Source organism: Chelon labrosus, assembly GCF_963514085.1.
Source record: "Chelon labrosus genome assembly, chromosome: 8".
NCBI classification, from domain to species: domain Eukaryota; kingdom Metazoa; phylum Chordata; class Actinopteri; order Mugiliformes; family Mugilidae; genus Chelon; species Chelon labrosus.
This window is the reverse complement of record NC_140358.1, coordinates 3,241,065-3,263,564: the sequence shown is the minus strand read 5'-3', so window position 1 is coordinate 3,263,564 and position 22,500 is coordinate 3,241,065. Positions and strand designations below refer to the sequence as shown.

Here is a 22,500-nt window from a genome sequence, read left to right as displayed (position 1 = left end):
ATGAAATCATAAATGTCGGGCCTCTCTGCACCCTTCCCTTTTTGGTTGATTAAGGCAGCAGGGCATCTTAGCTTTTCAAATTACTTTCGGTAATTTCATCATGCATTGGTAGAAAATCTATTTCCCATCATAAGTAAGAAATCTGCAAGTAAAATGCCCCTATAAATGTTTAAGCTGCAAGTGGTAACGTCTAAGAAATAAAGCAGCACAATGCAAATATCAAGTTAAGGTCAACTTGAAAAAAAAAAAAGAAAAAAGAAAGAAATGCAAATTGATTTCTACCGGGTAATTATGAAAAGTGTTGGACTGGCATAATTTTAAAGAAATGTTCAAGAGAAGAAATAATTAAATGCTGCTGAGAGGCCAATTTAAACACTTAAACAGCCAAATTCTGGCCCCTGACAATCATATTGGCAGTCTAGCATCATCTACACTTTCACTTATAATAGAATTATAGCAGTTTTACATCTGGGCATGGACGAGTGAAAATGCTACTCATTAGAAAACCCAAAGAGTCTCTTAATGGCACATTACAGTTTAACAGCTGAACAGGGTGTAAGGGGAATATGCAAGGAGCTGACAGGCCTCAGTTAAATGTGAATATCAGCTGATCGATGCTGGCAGGCACTTCAATCTTGCCATCATTCATCATCTTTTATGCCATTTGAACATCAAGCTGTCTGTACCTGTGGACAGAAAATGGCTGTTTGAAAGCCACAGAGCACATTATCATCACTGTGAAGGGAATCATTGATCCAGAGATTGTTCTGTCTGCTGGGTCCAGGCGGCTGCATTGGGTCTTAAAGAAAACCAACCCAAGGCGGTTACTCTTCATGTCGTAGTTTCTGCTTTTTTAATTTTTAAATTTGTGAACGAATTAACAACTACATTTTTAGTATGACATGTTCTAATTCGGAGTTAGTCTGTTGCAACTATTTAGATTGGATTTAGAATGCTTGGCTCTCTTTCCCAGGATTGTCAAAAACTCTTATTTCATCTTTGGCGTTGGTACCATGACATACCGGTATAGCAGCAGCCATCCCCAGCAGGATGCAGCCTGACACAGTCACACACACAAAAACGCTTTAGGAACAACTTGAAGAACAGCACAAGGTGTTGACCTGGCCTCCAAATTCACTAGATCCCAAACTGATCAAGTATCTGTGGGATGTTCCACAGAGGCCCCTCCACTCAACCCATAGGACCCAAAGGCCCCCACTCGCAAATTCTGGGAAAAATAATGCTCCCACATAGGACAAGAACCACAGTCTCCTGTGACTTCTAACTCCACATTCAGCATTTAACATTGCCATGGGGATTTTAATGGAAACCCAACAGCCTTGAAAGAATAACAGTATTTGACACAGTGGGAATGAGAGTGTTGCTGATTTCTGCTAGATGTGTTGTCCTTTGATGTTTAGCAGCTTTTGATGTTTTCCTGGCATACATCTGCCATTCTGTAGTGAATGTGTCTTTCCATTGAGGTAGTAATTGATATTGCAAATATTGTTGTCTTGACTGAAATTGTATAGAGTTAAATCTGGATTGTACGGCGCACAAACAGAAATCACTTTCAAATAAAGCATTCTCGTCCGTGGTCCTTTCTCGTTACCGTCATAACATTATGACCACCTTCCTAATATTGTGTAGGTCTCCCTTGTGCCTCCAGAACAGTTGTGACTCATCAGAGAATGGACATGGGCCTTCTGAGGGTGTCCTGTGGTGTCTGGCAACAAAATGTTGTTAGAGGGGGCCTTTGGGTCCTATGGGTTGAGGGGAGGGGCCTCAGTGGATCATCTCACAGATACTTGATCAGTTTGGGATGTAGTGAATTTGGAGGCCAGGTCAACACCTTGTTCTGTTCTTCATGTTTTTTTAGTTGTTCCTAAAGTGTTTTTGTGTGTGTGTCTGTGTCAGGCTGCATCCTGCTGGGGATGGCTGCTGCCATCAAGGAGTGTCATTGCTATGGAGTGGGGGTGCATGGTCACTGTTATTTACTTCTCCGGTCTGTCATATTAATGTTGTGGCTGATCAATGTTTGTTAACAATAATGTGCAAAGTTGAGTTATGTACATGAGACCAGCCAGGCTTCATGTATAATTCACTTAAATATATATAATATATTTATATCACTGACTGAATCACTAATTCAAGCTACATGATCTTAAGTAAATAAATATAGTTTGTTTTATAGTATTTCTTTCTGAGTTGGTAAAATTAATCGGAAGATAATTTGGCATCATTTCAACCAGGTGACATTCATTTCTGAGTTATTCCAGAAATGAGTCTTATTAAGACTCATGAATCAGTAAGTGAAGGCAGGTCTTTGACTCTCTTGTCAGACAGACTGAATGGATTTTTATGTGACTTGGAAACCTGTACTTGTTGGATTAAATTCAAAGGGAGTCCTATGACAATAGACAGACTGGTTCTTGGTCACATTCTGTATTAAAAAATGAACTACAAGAAAAGTGAGAATTTAGCGGAAAATCATTTATTGTAAAACCATTACTGTTACTAAAAAAAAAGCAAGAAATATCTTTTATCCACTGGTAGAAAAAGCCGATGATTTACAGACCAATATTACAACACTGCCTGCCAAACACTGCTGAAATTGCTTTGCTATGAATTGTATTTAATATTGCAGTTGTTGTGACAGATCAATGGCTGGTTGACACATGCTGTGATATATTGGTAACGTGCTTGGAAGCAAAAGGTCAGTGGTGCGTTTATCCTGCAATGAAATGATTGATGCTTATTTTTTAGGACAATGTGATTATTTTTTCTTCATGTGTGATAAATTAATAATCAGACATATTTTGGCCTCTTTCTGATGTAAACACAGCTGGGTTGCTTCATTGGCAGACCCAGATTGCTTTCTGCCATCCTGACAGCTGCTGTCTGTCGTTTGTACCAATCATTAATGCATTAAAGATTCCACCAGTTCTGAACACAGTAACATTCAGCTACTTTGCATCTTCTTATCTTCATGTCATATTTTCAGTTTGGAAATGGTCTGAACACTTAACCCCAAAGTAATGTGTGCTCTGCAGTTCAGTTAAAGATCCTTAGGGCTAAACTCTTAAACAGAGAGCATAACAATGAACGCTGCACAGTAAAATATATCTTTAACACAGCAATTTTTGTTCACCCATCCTCCAGCGCAGAAACATCGAATCAACATTTCGCTTGACTTGTTTTTGCCAAAAGGCAGTCTGCGCGATGATTAGAAATTTGTGAAAAAGAGGTGTGGGCAGCCAGAGCTGCAGGGTACTGTAGATGTGGATATAAATAAGAAATAACAGCTTTTCTTGCTGACATGTAGAGTTGTCTGACTGTAAGTCAATGGTTTAATGAATGACAGCCCCCAGAAGTTCCTACTGGCTTTGTAGTGGCTGCTGAGAGAATCCCCAGTCATTAAACAATCCCCGGAAGTTACCGAATATATGTTGGCTCTTCACACACTCCTCTTGTTGCTAAATCGAATAATCAATGCTTTGTTTCTGCCAAAAAATGAAGGACTGTGCAGGTACTAGATAAAAAAAATGAATAAAAAAAAAGTAAGCCACAAGGCAGCAGTTAATTTAAGCTCTCCTAATATCCTAATAAACACAGCTGTCAAAATAAAAAACAACATTGGAAGCTACTGTGTGCTTCATGTATACAGTCGTCTATTCTCCTGTCAATTTTACAGAAGACCAGTCCAGTGAATTATGAATTTGTTGAGCCACTGTGTGTCAGATCCATCTGTTTGCAGCTAAAGTTAATAAATGCTGTTGTATTTATCCCTTTAACTGCTTATGACAGGGACTCTAAATATTTTACTTATTACTGTATGTGTGTTAAAGCATATCGATTTTATTCGTCAGACATCATTGGTTAGATTAACAAACAAAGATGTATTGTATTACTATCATTGTCTGTATATAAAGATGGACAAACAGACTGTAACATTATTCCTTAAGAGCTGTTTTGTAGCCCTGCGCTGTGTTTCTGGCTGTCGCCATCTTGGTAGTTCGAGGTGGTAAGACTGGGGTTGAGGCAGGCAGGTGATGCCTCTAGCACCCTGAGACTACACCCACATATCACTCAAAACGGTCAAACCCTTATGTATGCAAAACAAGGGTGTGGCTGGAAAGTTGGGAATTTTAAATATTTTAATTTTATGTATGTCTATAGGGACAGACTCAATTTAACAGCCATCGATAAAAGGTCATTTGAGAAATAGCAGTTTTCTATTCCAGAGGTTGCTATTCCTTCAGAAAATACTGTACAGATTACATTTTAATATAATGGACATTATTAAAAAAATAAAGTGACAAAACGTCTGCCACAAAGGGGCAGATTCAGATAGATTCTTTATTTGACTTGAGTAGCTGATCTTTTTAGAGCTCTGGGAACCTGTGGCCAATTTCTCCACTATTTTTTGGCACTAATGGATTTTCTCTGTGAAATATTTTAATCATAATGCTGTATATTATGTCATTATTGACATGCCCTTTTTGCATGTTTCTGATACAATACCTGTTTTTAGCTTAATTAATAATTGACATTGATTTAATGTGAACAACATTCATAATAAGAGGAGCAGACAGAAGCAGTAGCAGAAGCAGACACAGTAAGCAACTTTCATAGTTTTGAGGGCATCAAAAACAATGAACAACTAGTTCCTAAAGGCAACATGAACCAAAGAAAAAAAAATATGGTCTCACCTTCCTGCTACCTTCCCTGCAGGTCTCAGTGGATCTAATTACAGCTGTGCCATCAACCCCACCCACGCCATATACACACTGGACTGCACTCTCTCCAGGAGGCCGCTAACATCCTGAAATCCTCCAGCCCTCCTGCTTGCTCCTGGACTCTCTGTGACATTAGCCAAGTGTTTGAGACCTGTTTCTTTCTAACCACTCTAAGCCTTGGTGCGACAGCTGCTCATTACATGTGAAAATCACAGCAGTGTTTCACATTTAGCACAGCTGCAGTTTGTTGATGAACTTAAATGATAAAGCGCAGGCTTGGAGCCAAATCTTCCCCTGCGTGGCTACTTAGTTTATTTCCATTTTATCTCTCTAAAAACAAATGAAACACACATATTTCCAGTCACATCACAGCAATGAATGATATGACTAGTGTTATTTGAGAAGAAGCCTGCTTTCTGGGCCTGTCCTAACTCAACTCTTTGGCATTTTCACATTCAGAGTCTGAGTAGGAAGTTGTGTTTGAATTGTTTTCTTTCTGATATGTCTCCAATATTGTCACAGTGAAAATGTCAGCAGCTCCAAAAATTATATTTTTTTAAAAATTAATTTAGATTTTTTTTTTGCTCTTTTGCTCTCTCTCTCTCTCTCTCTCTCTCTCTCTCTCTCTATATATATATATATATATATACACACACACACACACACACACACATATACATATATATTTTTTTAGGAACCAAGGAAGAAAACCTGCAATGCATTTGAAATAAGGCTATCCTCAGTTGTGTCTTCTCAATCTGACTGATTGTGATCAGCACTTACTTAGCATTCTGAATGCTTAGCAATATAATTACACTGCCTATAGCTGGTAAAAGCAATGTGCATCGCTTAACAGAACCTCAGGTTTCTCAGCAGCTGCTGATAGATAGTCCAGCCTGCCATGAAACACTAGACAATATAGAAACTATTTATTTCTCACCTTAGTTCAGAGATACAACACAGACAAAGTGACTGGTTCTGGTGAGTTTAAAATCTCCTTAAGAATTAATCTTAAAATGCCACAAAGGTAGTAGTGCTGTTGTGGCTGTTGCTTTTTGGTGACATGAAAAGTGTCATCAGAAAAATAACTCATCTCCATATTTTATTGCTGTTAATACGCTGCAGTAAAATGTACCTTGTAAACAGTGCACTGGCATTTTACTGAGGAAATATTTATGTTTTAAGATTCTGAGGTTTCAGTAAATGGAATTATTATGATTCTGTAGAGCTCGTGGAGGAGAGTTTATTTTTTGGAAATATTTCAGTTGCATCTGCAGCACAGGTGACCACTGGGCATTTTCCCAAAGACACACTCGCCCAGTGCAAACTAATGCCCATCCAAATCATTGTTGTTGTCCTGAATGGATTTTGAGTGAATAAAAATGCCAGTGGGGTGAATTTATTCTGCATTAGGAGTGTTGTGGATCATGCTGGATGTACCTGACGTGGTTGATCAGGAGGCTGGAGGCGGGGATGAAGAAGTCGTCCACCCTATCGAAGCGCCGGCCGACTGGTTGAGTGTGAATGGTGTGGTGGGAGACTCTTCCACTGGCCTGATTGATCACCTGGTAAACACCAACAGATACAATATTTAACATAAACTTGATGAACACACCCAGTGTTTCTGGCTTTTCCTCACTTGTCCCATGTTTATTTGTAGCTTACAACCAAAAGGGAATGATATAATTTACATTTTTAACAGAAACAACTCTTCAGGCTCTTCTGTTACTGCTAAGATGTTGGAGATTCTCAGTGGGAGGTGACGTGAGCTGTTGTCCCTGCTAGCTAAATAATACTTCTGGAAGCATTCAGACATGTGGCTGTGTGGGCAGGGTTTGCTTTGATTGTGTCACAATGCACAAAGCAAATTGCCACAGACCAAACCCGCATTCTGAATTTCTGTGCAGATGGTGACGAGCAGGATTTTCCAGTAAAGCACTCAAGCTGAATCAAGATGACTCTTTGAGGAAAACAAATGAAAAATGATCTTCATTACATGTTAGATTCTATTTATAACACAATTTTTAAATGTGAGTCTTAATAGTGGTACATTTTTGCTGTTTTATGGATATCACAGTGCATCTTTGTAGGCGTCTATGCCAGTTATTATTCGTATGTTTAAGACAATTGTCAAAACATTTATTGGCGGGTATAGATTATGAGCAGATTGTTCTTGAATATTGACAGTGTGTTGGTTCAGAATCAAGACTATTGAAAACATGTCACAGTCCACTGTGCTCTAAGTGACTGTGAATTAGACAAACTAATCAACAACTGAGGATCCCAGAAATGTCGGTTGATTAATGAATTCATATCTTATTGGAAAAATGAAAAACTGTACAAAGCAGAGTTATTCACATTTAATAAGGAGGTTATTTATAATTCACAGGCGTTGCTTTGAAAGAAGATCTTTTAAACCTGTCAAATAACAAAATGCAGGAGAACTTGCTGAACTTGTTGTGTATAATATTATACAAATTTCAATCCCTACAAGAAAAGACCCACTGGTCCACCTGGACTAGTTTTCATAAAAAGATAAGAAAATGCAGCCTTCCCACACATTCATTTATTCATAATAAACTTACCTAAAACCGAATGATTAATTGATTACGGAAATCTAATTTTTGATAACCATTTGCAAAAAGTGCATTTACAGGTCTTAAATGGAAGTTTTTCTGCTTTTATTGGTTTTGCTTTATAAAAGTTTCACTGGGTTTTCCACTGTTGGTAGAACTAAATGAGCAGCGTGCTGTCGTCCCCTTGAACTATAGAAATCTGACATTTTTCACATCTTTTGACTCTTCTTTAATCGTGAAAATCAATGCTGTTTTGACCGGACATTTCAAAGGAAACATGAACAATCCTGACTCTGCCTTGATCATCTGCATCCTGCGTCTCATTCTCTGTTTTGTGCAGTTTCACAAGAAAAATACTCTGGAGAGGGATAAACATCATTCTGTGAATTGTGGACTTACCTGCAGGGTTGGGAAGTTCTTCTCCATGTCTCCCCAGCTCAGTAGCCACACCTGGTCGTGAGATTTGTCATAGTGGAGCTTCACGGGATAAGGGTCTGTGCTGACGGTCTGAAAGGGGACACACAGCCAAACTAAACTGAGCATTTAAAGAGAGCAGGGCCACAGAATAACAATTCAAGACAATCTAGACTTTGCTTTGGAAGAGATCCGTCTTTGAAGTGCAGTGATAATGCTTTTGAAAAGTTTTCCTGGAGACTAATGCACTGCGGGTTGACAGGAGTAAGTCCTCCTTTAACAAGGCGGGCTGGAGGTGCACTCTTTATGTATAAGGTGTGTTTGGTGTTGAGCTGCATTTCAAATCAAGTGGTGACAGACACAATTGCTTTACCACACTGAAGTAATTGCTTTTAGTCTTTATCGGTTCCTTGACACACGGCCACAATACCCCAAGTCAGAACAATAGATGAGTTGCATGCGACAGATGAGCGCCCCTCATGCATTATGTCCACCTGAGTGCAGATAGACAGGCAGCTCAAAGGGAAAAGGGAAAGCACAAGGGAGAAGAATGCATGCACTGGTTTCACTCTCAAACGCAGCAATAGAAAGCCATCATTTCTTCAAGAGAATTATTGCAACCGTGTATTCCCACAGACGCTTTTGATGGCAGCTTTCTTTCCATAAAAGAGTCCTAATAGTATTGTTTACCTTGGCAAAACATACACTGTTACACTGAGAGAGTTATTGCCAATAAGATGAGGATATGTGTTGAATCCTAACTAATCTCAGAGCATGTAGTCATCAGAGGAAACAGGTGTTCATGTTGTTCTTTTTCTCTTGACTAACAACTCCTTTCTGGCTGAGGAAGATTATAAAGATCCTCAGCCAATATGCTCTGCGAACTACAGCGCTGTCAGAGATGAAGCACAGAGATGTTATTTCAAACATTACCAGCGCGCACTTTGCAATTAATTAGTTATAACATGAAGAATACAACTTGCTCATTAAAAACCACTCAGCGAGAATTTAATTGGGTACAAATTTCAAAATGCGACTTGCTCGTTATTATTGCTTTACACACATCGATCATATTAATAATTCAAAGGAAAATGGAAAGCGGAGAAACGAAAACCAGAACTTGTTTCTCTATTACCATTTGAGACGAGTGACAGGTTCAGGTGGTTAATTAACAACTGGTAATATAATGCAATGAAGCTAAACCTCCAGGCAACTGAATAATGAGCTTGTGACAGTCTCTGGGACACCAACGTGCTTACTGGCAGGTCCACGAGAGGCCTGTGAGCTGTACACAGTCATCACAGCGTCAGGAACATCTGCAGGGATCTGAGCAACCCTGGATTATCCTGACAGACCCGAAAACCCGCTGACACTGATGATTTAACTCAACGCTGCTCACTGGAAACGTACTGGATGTTGTCATGTAGGAACTGTGCCATTTCCTGAGAAAGTCTCGCAAAAATATTATCCTCTCAGGAAAATAAATGGGGCTGCAAGGAGGAATCGCTTCTCACACCATCTGTGAGGAAAACTGCACTGGTTGCCGTGTTACAATATCTTTGAAAGGTTGCCGGGTGACATTGGTCACCATATCAGCGTGAAGGTTAAGTGTAGGTCTTGACAGTTGCAGTTTGTATGAAATGGGTCAGGTCAGGGAGGAGCAGTCAAATAAAAGTGAGAAAGCTGATCCCAAAGCTGCTCTTAGACCATCAGATCAAGTGGAACACAGCAGTCATGGCACGGCCAAGCTTTCAGACAAGAAAGAAATGTGGGAGAATCCAAAGCACGTGGATAAAGAAGAGGCAAAGTCCTATTCATGCCTGATAACCTAATCACCCAGCATATTAATTCACATACTAATCTGTCCCTGGAGAAAGAAGACAGGATCAAACTGTTTCCTCAAATGACAGACACTAATCATACACAGTTCTGAAGGGTGACACACCACTGATGTTCCTATTTAAACCCCAACTCCCCACTAGTCTTTTAGGACTGAGGAAGCTATTTGGATGAAATGTCTTCAAGAATCTGTACAAGTCCAGTTGTCATTGTTTCAACCTTCTGTTTCATGTCAAGCAACTAAATGACTGATTCTAGGCACATCCTTAGTTACTTAGTTTTTTATAGCTCAATCAAGAAAAGTTGAGACTTTTTAAGGGGCGTAAAAACACGGCGCAAGTAGCAGAAATGTGTCAACGAGAAATGTTAATGCAGTTTAACAAGTTGTAGGAATCAGATTCAAAGAAAATCACTTCCCTGAACTTTACCATAGGGAAACACCATCCACAGCTTTGGTTCCTTCTTTCCTCCAAATTCACCATGTTGATAGCGGGGCTGGGAGCATCAACATGCATTCTGCTTGTTTCACGAACATTTGAGATGGCAGAGGGTTACCTTGGTAACCAGAGCCTAGGACGTCCACAAACGATGAAGTGACAGCTACAAAGCGATGGGCAACAAACTTAATACGTGAATGGGGCTTTTACTGTAGGCAACTCCAATAAATGGTAGCTAACTCAAGATGACTGACATCTTTCCCAGCTCAGCACACTCTTGACATTTAAGTGGAAATAAAAATGGAATAAAAACAATGCTTCAGTTCAGTCCACTACCTTTTTGTCTCTGATGAGCTGAAGATGGCTGCTACTGAGGCAGAATTAAAGACCCAACCAGCTGTCAAACATTTTGTGCTTCTTACAGCTTCTTGGCTAAAGCTCACCAGAGCCAACACACCATAGAACACACTCCTGTGTTTCCTACTAAATTATTACTCAACCAGAATATTTAAAGTACGAGCAATCTAACAAACAAGTTGTTTCCAAAAAGTCAGATAAAGTTCACATTTGGCTACTTAAAAATAATTCTGATTTTTGATGAAGAACAACATATTGTATGTAACAGAGCTCTCAGTCAAAGTGTATGGTGTCTTTCATTCCACAAAACCAATCACACAAAATACCCATATGGAGCACTGATGTGTCTGAGGGTCCTGTGATATATGTTGTCTTCAATCAATGTGAGAACTCTGTTTGAATGGGTGGTAACCTTGAGGTGTGTTGGCACAGATGGAGGCAGATTTCTGTAACAAAGAACTATTCACTTTTTCAAAGGCACACACAAAAAAGATTATTTCATTTTTTCCCTTGCACCGTATGAAACTGTCAAACTCTATCAGTATTTCTGGCAAATTTGACATGAACCTCGTTTTCTAATTTAGCCCGAAAATTACCTGGACAGCCTTCTGTGACTGGATGTCAACTATGAGCACTCGATCCAAGGTTGGCTGTGTCACATAAATAAACTTGTCCTTGATGTTGACCGCTGATGACCACACACACCTCTGAACGGCCTCTCCGGGCAAGGCGGGGCACACCTCCTCCTGAAAAGAAAAAAAGCAAACCCACACACATGCATTCGCTGTGAGCTAATTGTTTTTCATATTACAGGGAAATACTTCTCATTAAAAAACAATTACCATCGCCCAGTCATTAGTCTGTGCTGTTTACTACTTCCAGTCTTATCACCTATGCTGACGTGAGTTGTGTTATCTTGGCAACTTAGATAAATGAGCTTTGCGAGGTCCTGCAAAATCTCCGTAATCGCTCCCATTCGTCCACACATAATCCACAGAAACAAAGCGCGCAGACAATCTGCGGCTGTTTAGCTTCCAGACCTGGCAGCCCTCGTCGTGCTGGCCAACAGGAACCTTAACCAGCCTTCTGTCTCTGGAGCTTTCCTCCCCTTCACCCCCTCCCCAGCCCTCCAGCCTTTGACCGGTCCTCTGTTCCACACTCGGTGGGACAATTTAGCGAGCTGCTGGCCTGCAAGGATGAATGAAGGGCTCCAGCATGTTAGGATGAGCTTTTTCTCTCATATTTACAACCACAGAGACGGTTCATGACAGGTACCTTTCCCACAGGCAAACTTCTCTCTGTTAGAGGGCTTTAGGTAATGTATGAACTTCACTGAACTTTATATCAAGGTTGAAGGGGAGCTACAGAATTGATCTTATCTGCGCTGCAGCCCTCCACTCATCATGTCAGCCTTTTTTTTCCTGTACAAGAGGGCTGTGCAGACAAAATAAATATAAAAACAAAAACCCAAGTAATTTCAAGCTGGAAAATACCACAACAATGGCTAGTCAGCCACAGATTTGTTAAAACCAGGGTTTGAAAAGATGAACAAAGCCAAAATCAACGTTGGGTCCATCTCTGATGTCTTATAATTAGCCTTTTCTTTTTAATAAATTTGTTTTTGTCAATGAAATTGGGGGGGACGACTTGGCACATGTCAGAGGTGTTCTGAACAATGTCTTTGGGAATGTAAACACATCTGTGTTATTGGGTCATTTCATTTAGCTTCTATGTAAACTATTAAATTTGAATCCTAACCGCAATTGTTGCAAAAAAAAAAAAAAATATATATATATTATTCTTTGAAACATAGCCAAGATTTTCAAGCCTTATATTTGTGTGTAGTCCGATCCTGGATTGAACACAGGCTGAAGAAGTGAATCTAAAAAGCCAATAATCTCAGAACTTGCTGCAGCAATCATTGAGTCATTGGTATTGAACCCTATGAGACCCCTGCAGACCCACGCTGTGGTCATTCTGTGCTACAGGCCCGTAAATATCTTACTTATTTCACCTTTAGGAGGTGAGAAATCGAACATCTGATGCCCAGCTGAGGGTGTGAACGGAGGCGGCTGTAATCCTCCAGTGTTTATATGTGATGCATATGTCAGTGTGTGTGTGGGTGTGTCGCATGTATGAGATTTATGTAGTAACAGGCGGCTTCTAAAGACTACAGAAATATCTTTTTTTCTCTTTACTGTGGTAATGCCTTCACTCTCCTGATACAAAACAGTATGTATTTTTCAGGAATCCACTAAAATCCTGCATGTGGCATTAAGCAGCACTGGAACCAAACATAAAAAAATACAGCGCTGTATTTCATAAACCGATACTGTAAAAAAAATACTTGGGGGAATTTTTGTTTAAAGGGTTTCTATTCTTTACACTAATGGATGTAGATGGTGACATTTTAAGAGCTACTTTGAGGAATGTGAGGGTTCTGATATTCCCCAGTTAAGCCCCAGTAGATGATTTGTGACACAACATTTGGCATCTGTGGGGCGGAAAACTGCCGAAAAAAGTAAAGCAGTAGCATCCAAAATGTCAAAAAGAGAACGTTTGCGGTAAAAAAGCAGCATGAGGTGTTTCTCTAAGGTCTCAGTATAAAATGATGCTCACTTACAGCATGATGAGACGCTGGTTTCAGAACATTTCAAAATGCTGTGCAGTCTCTCAAAATGGCAGCTGCACTCAAAGCTTTTTCACCAAACAGTATCACATTTTGAGACTCAGCATATGAATAAGATATGATGTCATTGTACAGTCACCTATACAACGAAACTGAAACATCAGATGAATGAAGTTGGAATCATTGTGGGAAGTAACATGGAAAATATGGATCAGACTTTGTCATCTTCTAAGAGTAAATGAATAATAAAGTTGTGTTGCGTTCAAATTTGACACTCTACATTTGGCAGAACAACTTTGTACATGGGACATGTAAACACATACACCAATCAGCCACAACATTATGGCCACCTTCCTAATATTGTGCCTCCAAAACAGTTGTGACTCATCAGAGAATGGACATGGGCCTTCTGAGGGTGTCCTGTGGTGTCTGGCAACAGAATGTTGTTAGTGGGGGGCCTTTGGGTCCTATGGGTTGAGGGGAGGGGCCTCTGTGGATCATCCCACAGATACTTGATCAGTTTCTGGAGGCCAGGTCAACCACTTGTGCTGTTCTTGTTTTTTCAGTTGTTCCTAAAGCGTTTTTGTGTGTGTGTCTGTGTCAGGCTGCATCCTGCTGGGGATGGCTGCTGCCATCAAGGTGTGTCATTGCTATGGGGTGGGGGTGCCTGGTCTGGTCTAGGTGGGTGCTGCATGTCTAAGTAACATCCACATGAATGCCAGGTCCAAAAGTTTCTCAGCAGAACATTGTATTGTCACAAGATGGTCACTGTTATTTACTGGTCCTGTCAGTGGTTTTTAATGTTGAGGCTGATTGGTGTATATCTTATCAGATCATTTTATTTGATGCCCCTTTTAAACAATTAAGTTGGAATCTTTGATCAGAACAAATGCAACTGGGTTGAAGAAATATTGTCTGTGTAGACGTAGCCATTGTTCATAGATTTTTTCAAAGCGGCATGGGTTTGTTTTTACCGATTTTAGCCGTTCTCTGAAAGTTTTATTTCTTGCTGTTTCTGCAAATCATCACAGTTTAACAGTGTTGACTCGGAACGTCTCAGACTCAGAAATACACTCTCACAATACTCCCTATCTTTAAGTAATGAAAGAATCACATTTAACTCTAAAACAGTTCTCGACATAATGCCGTGGCGGCGAGAACAAAACACTAATGCAGTTTCTCAGATTGTCCTTTGTTGCAAAGGGAAGTCAAATAAAGATACTTCCTTGACTGACTTTACTACAATTGGACATCACAGCTGAGCACTCTATATGGTAAGTCAGGATAATGGATTGGCTGTGCAATTACCATAAACAAATCAATCACTGTTCCTCTGTGATGGAGGAAACGTGAGCGCCATGCTGGGAACAGCCTCGTGTCTTCACACTGCAATCCACCAAGACAGCCGAGGAGCCGGCATCACAGCTCTCGCAGTGATTGATATCCTAATACAAACACACCTCTCAGAGGAACACTTGGCTGATTTTTGTGCAGTCATGGCATCGCTTCATGTATAACAGCCATCCAATCAGCACGGTGCTTCTGAGTGAAAGGCAGCTCAGAGGAATGCGTCTATTAGTGAACACATGTACATCTAACAGGTATCTATCAGCTGGCTGCTTTGAATATTCTGCTGCTTGGAAGCTTAAGTGATAAACTATGATTCAGTGGGGGAGGAAGGGTGTAAAGACTCAGCTGAGAGGTGAAACTCCCTCTGACTGCATGCAGTCTGTCAATGAATTAAATTAACTGGCGAGCTTGATAATGTGCTATGGCCCGTGTCCGCTGGGCATGATTTTCTGCAAAAAGCGATACTGAACTACAGAATGTGGGACTATCAATACCTGCTTCAAAGCTGCATTAATCAATATGCTCATATTAACAAAAGGAACAAATGGTAATATAAAAATCTAATCAAATACAGTCAACCCCACTGAGATTTTTGTCTGATTGTGCATTTCTACTTGAGTACACTTCATTTTTACAAAACACAACTTTACTGTTTGGTTTAATCTCTCTTCAATGGAAGAAGCTCTTCAGTGAACTACCCCAAACCAACCAGGGGAGAGACAAAGTTAGAAACAAGCTGGTGACACAGATAGACATGTACCTCAGGATCTGGCAGGGACCAAGACAGAGCAAATATGAAGGTGAATACTGAACTTTCCACTGTGTTTGTGAATCATGCTAAGATGTTTGTGATATCCAACATTGAAACAACAATATTTCTCCCCTAGAGTACTCTTCTAGTCTTGTCTCATCTTCCCTCAGTTTAGGATTTCATGACAAACCAGCCATATTATCTGCAGTGTGAGCAATACAAAGCTGTAGGTCCATTACACTACATTTCCTTTTGGACTTGTCTCTGTTGCTCATCATGCAGATGCTTTAGGGCATATAGATATGTTCACTCATATCTGCACTGATGAGGGCTTACAGAGCTTAAGTGTAGAACAGCAAACTCTTGAGCAGGATTCCAAACATTTACCAGAGTTTCAATAAAAACCTTAGCTAAATCCTGCTGACTGCTAACAATCAATGTCACTTTTATTAAGTCAGACACCAGGGCAGGTTGAGTGTTGCTTGTTCAGGCAAGCAAATAACTTGCAATTTAAAAGCACCAACAGACATGTTCCTCTTTGTTCAGAGGGCTTCACTGTAAAACATTACATAAAATGTTTCTCCCCATTTCCCTAATTACCTGCTTTTTTTGAAAAAAAAAAGAAAAAAGTAATATACCAGTCAGCCACAACTTTATGACCACCTTCCTAATATTGTGTAGGTCTCCCTTGTGCCTCCAAAACAGTTGTGACTCATCAGAGAATGGACATGGGCCTTCTGAGGGTGTCCTGTGGTGTCTGGCAACAGAATGTTGTTAGTGGGGGCCTTTGGGTCCTATGGGTTGAGGGGAGGGACCTCTGTGTATCATCCCACAGATACTTGATCAGTTTGAGATCTAGTGAATTTGGAGGCCAGGTCAACACCTTGTGCTGTTCTTCATGTTTTTCGAGTTGTTCCTAAACTGTTTTTGTGTGTGTGCCTGTGTCAGGCTGCATCCTGCTGGGGATGGCTGCTCACATTTACAATATGCATACCGTTTTTACTTTTTATTGTATGATACTTTGATCATTCATTTTACAGAAAGAATGCAACCGTGTGGTGAATACCCTGCAGGCATAACTCATTTCAATTTTCTGGACATACTGATGCTCAGGAGAGGGAACAGTTCATATTTCTCCTGAATAATTTAAATAACATCTTATTACTATAATTAATCTATGGTTAATGCATTCCTTTCCTACATTGGAGACCTGGACCAAAGACAAACATAATGCCTGTTGAAACACACCATAGACGTCACCTTATAAGGTTTTATAGCAAACATACAATATGTGACTTTTAATAGGTGACAGTGTAAATCTATGCCACACAATAATGGGCTAAATTGAGCTTTTGGATACTTCTTAACAGGACAAATAAATTACTGATTTTGGAAATAATTTAAAGGAAAAAGCAACCAGGAGCTGTTTTTACGTCATCGCTCCAGAAGTACATGCACCAGCGGTAAAGGCCTAAATGTTCTTCTCTCCTGGCTTTAACTCACTGTTAAAAAGAAGCGGAATGTTGCTTTAGCCTGACCACTCACCTGTAGAGCAAGCAGCTTCTCACTGGGCTTGATGTGTCGCTGTATCTCACATGCCACCGGCTGAATGACTTTAATCCCGTCCTCATAGAACACATAGAACATGTTGCCAATGCCAAGACCTGCAGGAGAACAACAGCTCCGTTACATAGCTGAGAATAGAGACTGCACAGTGTGAACATTTAGGACAGAAATAAGCCAACAACACTGTTATCTCCTTTCAAAGCATCAAATCATTTAATCCTCCTCATCACAGTTCAGTAACCATATTATAGAAATTCAATTACTCAGTTTAATGAATGCTATAGTGGAGTCTAGACGTACCTTCTTCCCGCCACAAAATGTTTGCCACTGTGAGGGAGAAAAAGAGGAAAGCAGAGTTGAAAATAAATGCAAGAATCAATAAGGGCTCCTTTGTGAGAGCTAACACCCAAACACTAACTCCTGTTGAGGCAAAAAGGAAAGCAGAGCGCATGAAAGTTTTATGGAAACTGTCTCTGACTCCGATTGCAACAAACAATCGATGGAGCCCTGTGCTCGGAAATAATTTGATACCAAACACTGGAAAATAGAGTGCAGTCAACAACGTGTACTGTAAACAGTTTATGGTTTTTGGATGCTGCGAGCTTATGCAGAGAGACGTGAAATTCAAAACAAAATCTTCATCTATCATGCCCTCAGTATGAGCTTTATGGGTAAAGCTGCCTTTGACAGCCAAGAGTAGTCCACAAGTTTCAGGCTCAGATGATTATCATAAGTCGTTAGGAGGGATTAATGTGCTCCTTCTTCTGTAGCAAAACCTGTTTTGGCTCCTATAACAGGTAATTTCTCATTAAACTCACTTAGAGGTGACTAATGACATGAAATGTGGGATGAAAGCCACATAACACAGAGAGTGGTTTAATGGATGACCTAAAACACGGACCTGCAGTTGGTTTTCAAAGCAGCCACTGGTTACTGTGAGAGAAAAGATGCCATTGTAAGACCAGATAGTTACTTACCATGCAAATATGAGTACATATTCTGCAATTCAATCATTCTTATCCCCCACCCCGCCACCAGCAATACTATCCTCTCACATCGGCCTTTTAACTGTGACCTTCTCTCATTGTTCATCTGTCCCCAAGTCTTCCCTCTGCTTCCATTCCATCTTCCATTTTCAGGCATTTTCAGTCTACAAACCAATCTCCAGCCCAATTCACATCCGATTCTAATCTTGCCTCTATTGCAATGCTCATTCCCGCAGCCTCTCGCTCGGGTGGACAGATGCAGAGAAAGGGAAGAGGGGGAGAGACAAAGCCAAGTAGACACCACTGCGCCGTTAGTCAGCCTTAATCTTTCAAAAGTGCTTTGTCAAGTGTTTCCTGTGCGCTCTTGCATACCTTTTACCTCATTAAAAGTTACACAAAAGGAGCGGGGTCTATAGATAGATGAGCGTTGGGAAGAAGGACGGAAGGCAAGGACAAAACAAAAAGAAAAACAATACAATCTATCTGAGATGTGCCAAAACTGGAAAATGGAGAAAATGGAAAAGAGGGGTTGAGATGAGATCTTGCGTGCCCCGGTCTTTTCCAATAGCCCATAGTATTGATGCTATTCATCACTTGGCAGAAAGACTGCGGCTGTTCCACGCATACAAGGGGCCCATACATCAACTTCATCATCCATATAACAAAACAAGCTGGCTGCCACTGTAGGCGGTGAGTTCACTTTCTTTCAGGCTGTAATAACTATGTTTCCACTGGGCTCCAAACATCAGGGACGCCACGCTCACCAGCCAGTCTGAACTCTGCAGTTCCTACCCGTCAGCAAGGTTACATAAATTCAATTTGTTTACAAGAGCATGCTGCTGTGACAGCGGGCCAAACAGCCTGTGGTGCTCACCACAATGGTGTGGCAGGAGACAGCGAATGCATAATATAGGTAAAGTAATTGGGGCACAGTAGATGGAAATGCAAAACGTAACTCAGGATGACTGCCGTTGGTGTGGAGACTTCTGGTGCTCCTTCCAGAGATGTTCAGAGAAGTTTCTTGGAAAAAGTGTCGGCTAAGTTAAACTTATTTGTTGAACTACTTGTAATGAAGAAGTGAAAAAGTAATCCTGGAGAAAAGAACTAAAAATCATTATTCCTTAATTATTAATTTGCACTGATAACAAAAGTCCTCTGAGAGCAGTGATTGAGAGCATGCAGAGGAGGTACACCACATGTGGGTTAGGGTTAGGGTTAGGGTGAGCCTGTGAACCTGAATGACAGCAGTAATTCATCTAATACTGCTCTCTCAAATGTTTCTCTGCTTCTAACTCCAGTTTTACATCTTTTAATTTGCTCTTGATTTCCAATAAGGATTTCATATTTTTTATTATTATTATTATTATTATTTTTTTTCATCTATCTTCACATTATAATTACTCAAAACAAAAAGAGATCTGGCTATTTCACACAGGCATAGCTCAGTCTAAGTGCTTCTGTCTTTTTTGTCTTGCCTCAGATGAAATACAGTACTATGAGAACAGACAGCTGAGTTGTTTACTTTTGCTGCCAGATGTCTGTCAATCAAAGATTACTTTTTATAGTGTCTTTGTCTATGAACATTTTAAATGATACAGCGGAGGATACAGAGCAGCTCTTGTTATTAACTTTTTATACTTTTTATGCAAATGATGTGTAATAAGGACGAATGTATTTTATTTTTAACAGAGGTGTGTAGCACCTGGGAATGCTCATTTAAAACACTGTAGAATTGATTTTGTACGACAGGCTCGTTAAACAGTAGCAGTTTCTTTTAAACTCAGACAGGAGTAAAGTGTGGATTTTGTTGAGAGCAATTTAATATCAGAATGCTGATGTTTTGCAAAGAAAAGCTACAAAAGAAAAAAACTCCAGCACAGTAATACCTTTGTGAGTTATTGGGGTTACAGAGATGGACATGGTCAACTGTAACTCTAACAAGGTAAGTAGAATGACAGGGCACATTTTTCCTAGTGTGATTTGCAAAGAGTGAAACTCACGGTTTAAATGGCGGAAGAAAAGTCATGAGGGGGCATTTTAAATGCAGAGATATTTCACGTCTAATGTAAAGTGGCCACCAGCAGATGGTGGCTCTGCCTCTTTGGTGTTAAAGTGAATACTGATGCAAAAATATCATTTTCAGTGCTTCTAATGTGGCTCTTGCTGTCACCTAGTGATCAAGTCCCACTTCAGATGGAGCAAGCAGCCTCTCAGCTTTTATATTTAACAAATCCATTCTTCAGTCAACAAATTCTTTAGATTTTTAACAGCTCTTTTCACTTGCTTTTAGTAGCTCTGTGCTGCATATATTTGTGCTGGAAGATTGAGCACTAACTTCAACAGCAGTAGTATTTAAAGCCAGGTAGAGTGTGGAAGCTTTCAACATACCAAGTCTGACTGCGTGAATAAAAGCCTGTGGAAGGCTGAAAGCTGTGTCATCTCCTTAGAAGGAAGGGTTTTCAGAAAGACGTAATCCTTGGGGAAAATTCACTGAGACTTTCAGAATAATACAAGTTAGTGTAGAGAGCTTGAAACATCCAACCTTGAAAACTAAAAGTGTTTTTGATTCATCATCAACAAAGGCTGTGAAGAGAGACATGCACAGATAAATACAGTGTAACCAATGTGAAACACCTATAATGATGACACCAAATAAATACTTTATATAAAATGTTTTACAAAGTCAAGATGACTAAATCTATCCAGACTTTTAGTCAATTTAGTTTGAGATGTGTTCTTGCTTTGTCCTCATCCGTTAGTGTTGTACTGACTGTGAATTCAGAAACATCCTCGTCAGACTCATCAGAAACATTCATAATATGTCATGTTTTAACTACGGCTTAAGGGAGTTTCAACTTTCCACTGGATTTACAATATTAATTTAAAAGAAAAGCATGAAACGCCATTGACAGGCCATGGGCTGCTGACTCTGGGGATTGAGTCACTGCCGGGTTAGAACTCCCTGTTGCTGGCAGCGTGTCCAACATTGTGTGAAAGCCTGCTGTGTTGGGGAGGGACATTACTGATGGAAACAAGGACGCCATTTTGGCACCAGCACATCTTCTCTATTCAGAGGATATGGAGCAGACAGCATGGCGGGCGGCGTAGAATAAAACCGCTTTGTGAAGACCCGTGGTGTGGCATGGTTGTTCTCATCCATGTGGCTTGGAGGCCAAGGAGATTGCAGGGCTGTGTTCCAACCAATCACTTCACCACTGATTAGATCTTCCTCTCCGCCTGAGTCTATGAAATCAAGCAGTGGCACGTTTGATTGGAACTAAAACCTACGAACTGCCAGATGTAGAAATATGACAGAGAAACACTAATAGAATATGGAATAAAGGCATATAGGAGTGTGACGGAGATAGCGTTGGGAGAATGTGGAGTTAGAAGTACAGAAGAGTGAGTGGAGCAAAGATTTCAGTCTACAGGACAATAGCAGGTTGATTAAAATGGTAAAGAGGGAAAAATTAGGAGGAAATATTTACCTAAGAGGGAGGAGATAGAGTTACTGATGCTTTAAAACAAGGATTTCACTTTTGTTAAACACTGTCTAGATTTCTAGGTTTTAATATTTTACATGAAATAATAATGTAAAAGAGAGAGTGCTGTAATAAAATGAAAGGGGAGTTTCAGGGGTGTGCAGACTTATGTAGTTAGGTTATTCTAAGATTTACATTCGTATCTATTTTCCCTGAAAAGTGTACCTTTATTTGCTTTTTTTCCACAAGGAAAAGCCTGTGGATTTAACCAGGTGTTCAGACTTTTTACATCCACTGTGCCATAGCAGCTCAAGCATAATACTACACTTTTAAAGTACCATTTGTTGCCTGTGTGTTTTGGATGGAAATTTCAGCAGCTGCTTCAACTGAATCGACTGATTTTTCATATGGGACGGTGTGAACTGTTTTCAACATATCTTTTGCTTTTCAGCATAAACTAAAATAATAATTAATCACAACAACCAACATGCAAATTTGTGTGGTTATGTTTCAGCAGTGTGGTTGCTTCATGCACAAAACATAACCAGCAGCTCTGTTGTGTGTTAATTGTACTTTGACAGGGCGAGACATCATCGCTGGTTGGAAACTGCCGATGGAACAGATACCTGCTGCCTTCAGAGGACTGCAAAGAGACTTAGAGGACTAAAGGAATGAGCGTCTACTAACTGCTTTGGATTACAGAGCAGAACGACTCATTTATCTTCATTCTGCCTGACTGACGTTAATGCTGTAATACAAATGATACAGTTTTGGCTGGTAAGAGGGCTTGTGCAGTTTTAGAGAGGTTTAAGTATTTGTTAACTTTCTTATTATTCAACTAAGTGCCCTGCACAAGTAACCTCTTCACAGCTCACAACCTCTTCACTACTGCGCACCATGCTGAGTGACTGAGATAACAAAGCAGCACCTTGACACAAGACAGATCATGCAAGATAGAATCAAGAATATAACACCTTCAAATTCTCAAAACAGCTCTAGGTCTAGCAGAAACAAGTGAACTAATCTCAGCAAATGTGGAGGAGGGATTTTAAAACTCAACAACCAGAGCACCTCTGCAGTGTAACTCGCTTTATAGACCACTGGAGTATCAACATTCCTTGATCCTGCTGGAGTATTTAAAGGTCATACAATAATTAATGAACCTTTATAGTGAGTGATGAAGCACTGGGTAGAGAAAACAGAATATAAAGCAGACAAATGAGCAGTAACAATAATCATAGCAGATAGTGGAGCAGAGGATATTTGATTTATTTACAAACTAGGTAATATTTTAGAAAACTAAGTGTGAAAAGGAGGCAACTTTAGATTAGGGAACATGTGTTGGTTAATAAGTATTCAACTATTAGTGAATTA

The 22,500-nt window shown here is 40.0% G+C and overlaps 1 protein-coding gene across 1 annotated transcript in view; it reads right to left on the bottom strand.

Moving 5' to 3' along the window:
- The window catches only part of fstl5 (follistatin-like 5), a gene marked incomplete at its 5' end in the record, with an annotated part of 136,280 nt that overhangs the window by 3,682 nt on the left and 110,098 nt on the right, over positions 1-22,500 (bottom strand). Inside the window, 5 exons of the mRNA XM_084550544.1 lie at positions 6,180-6,304; positions 7,715-7,822; positions 10,959-11,108; positions 16,638-16,756; positions 16,959-16,985. Of these exons, the coding sequence (XP_084406670.1) occupies positions 6,180-6,304; positions 7,715-7,822; positions 10,959-11,108; positions 16,638-16,756; positions 16,959-16,985 (529 nt within the window). The remainder of the gene's footprint in view (positions 1-6,179; positions 6,305-7,714; positions 7,823-10,958; positions 11,109-16,637; positions 16,757-16,958; positions 16,986-22,500) is intronic.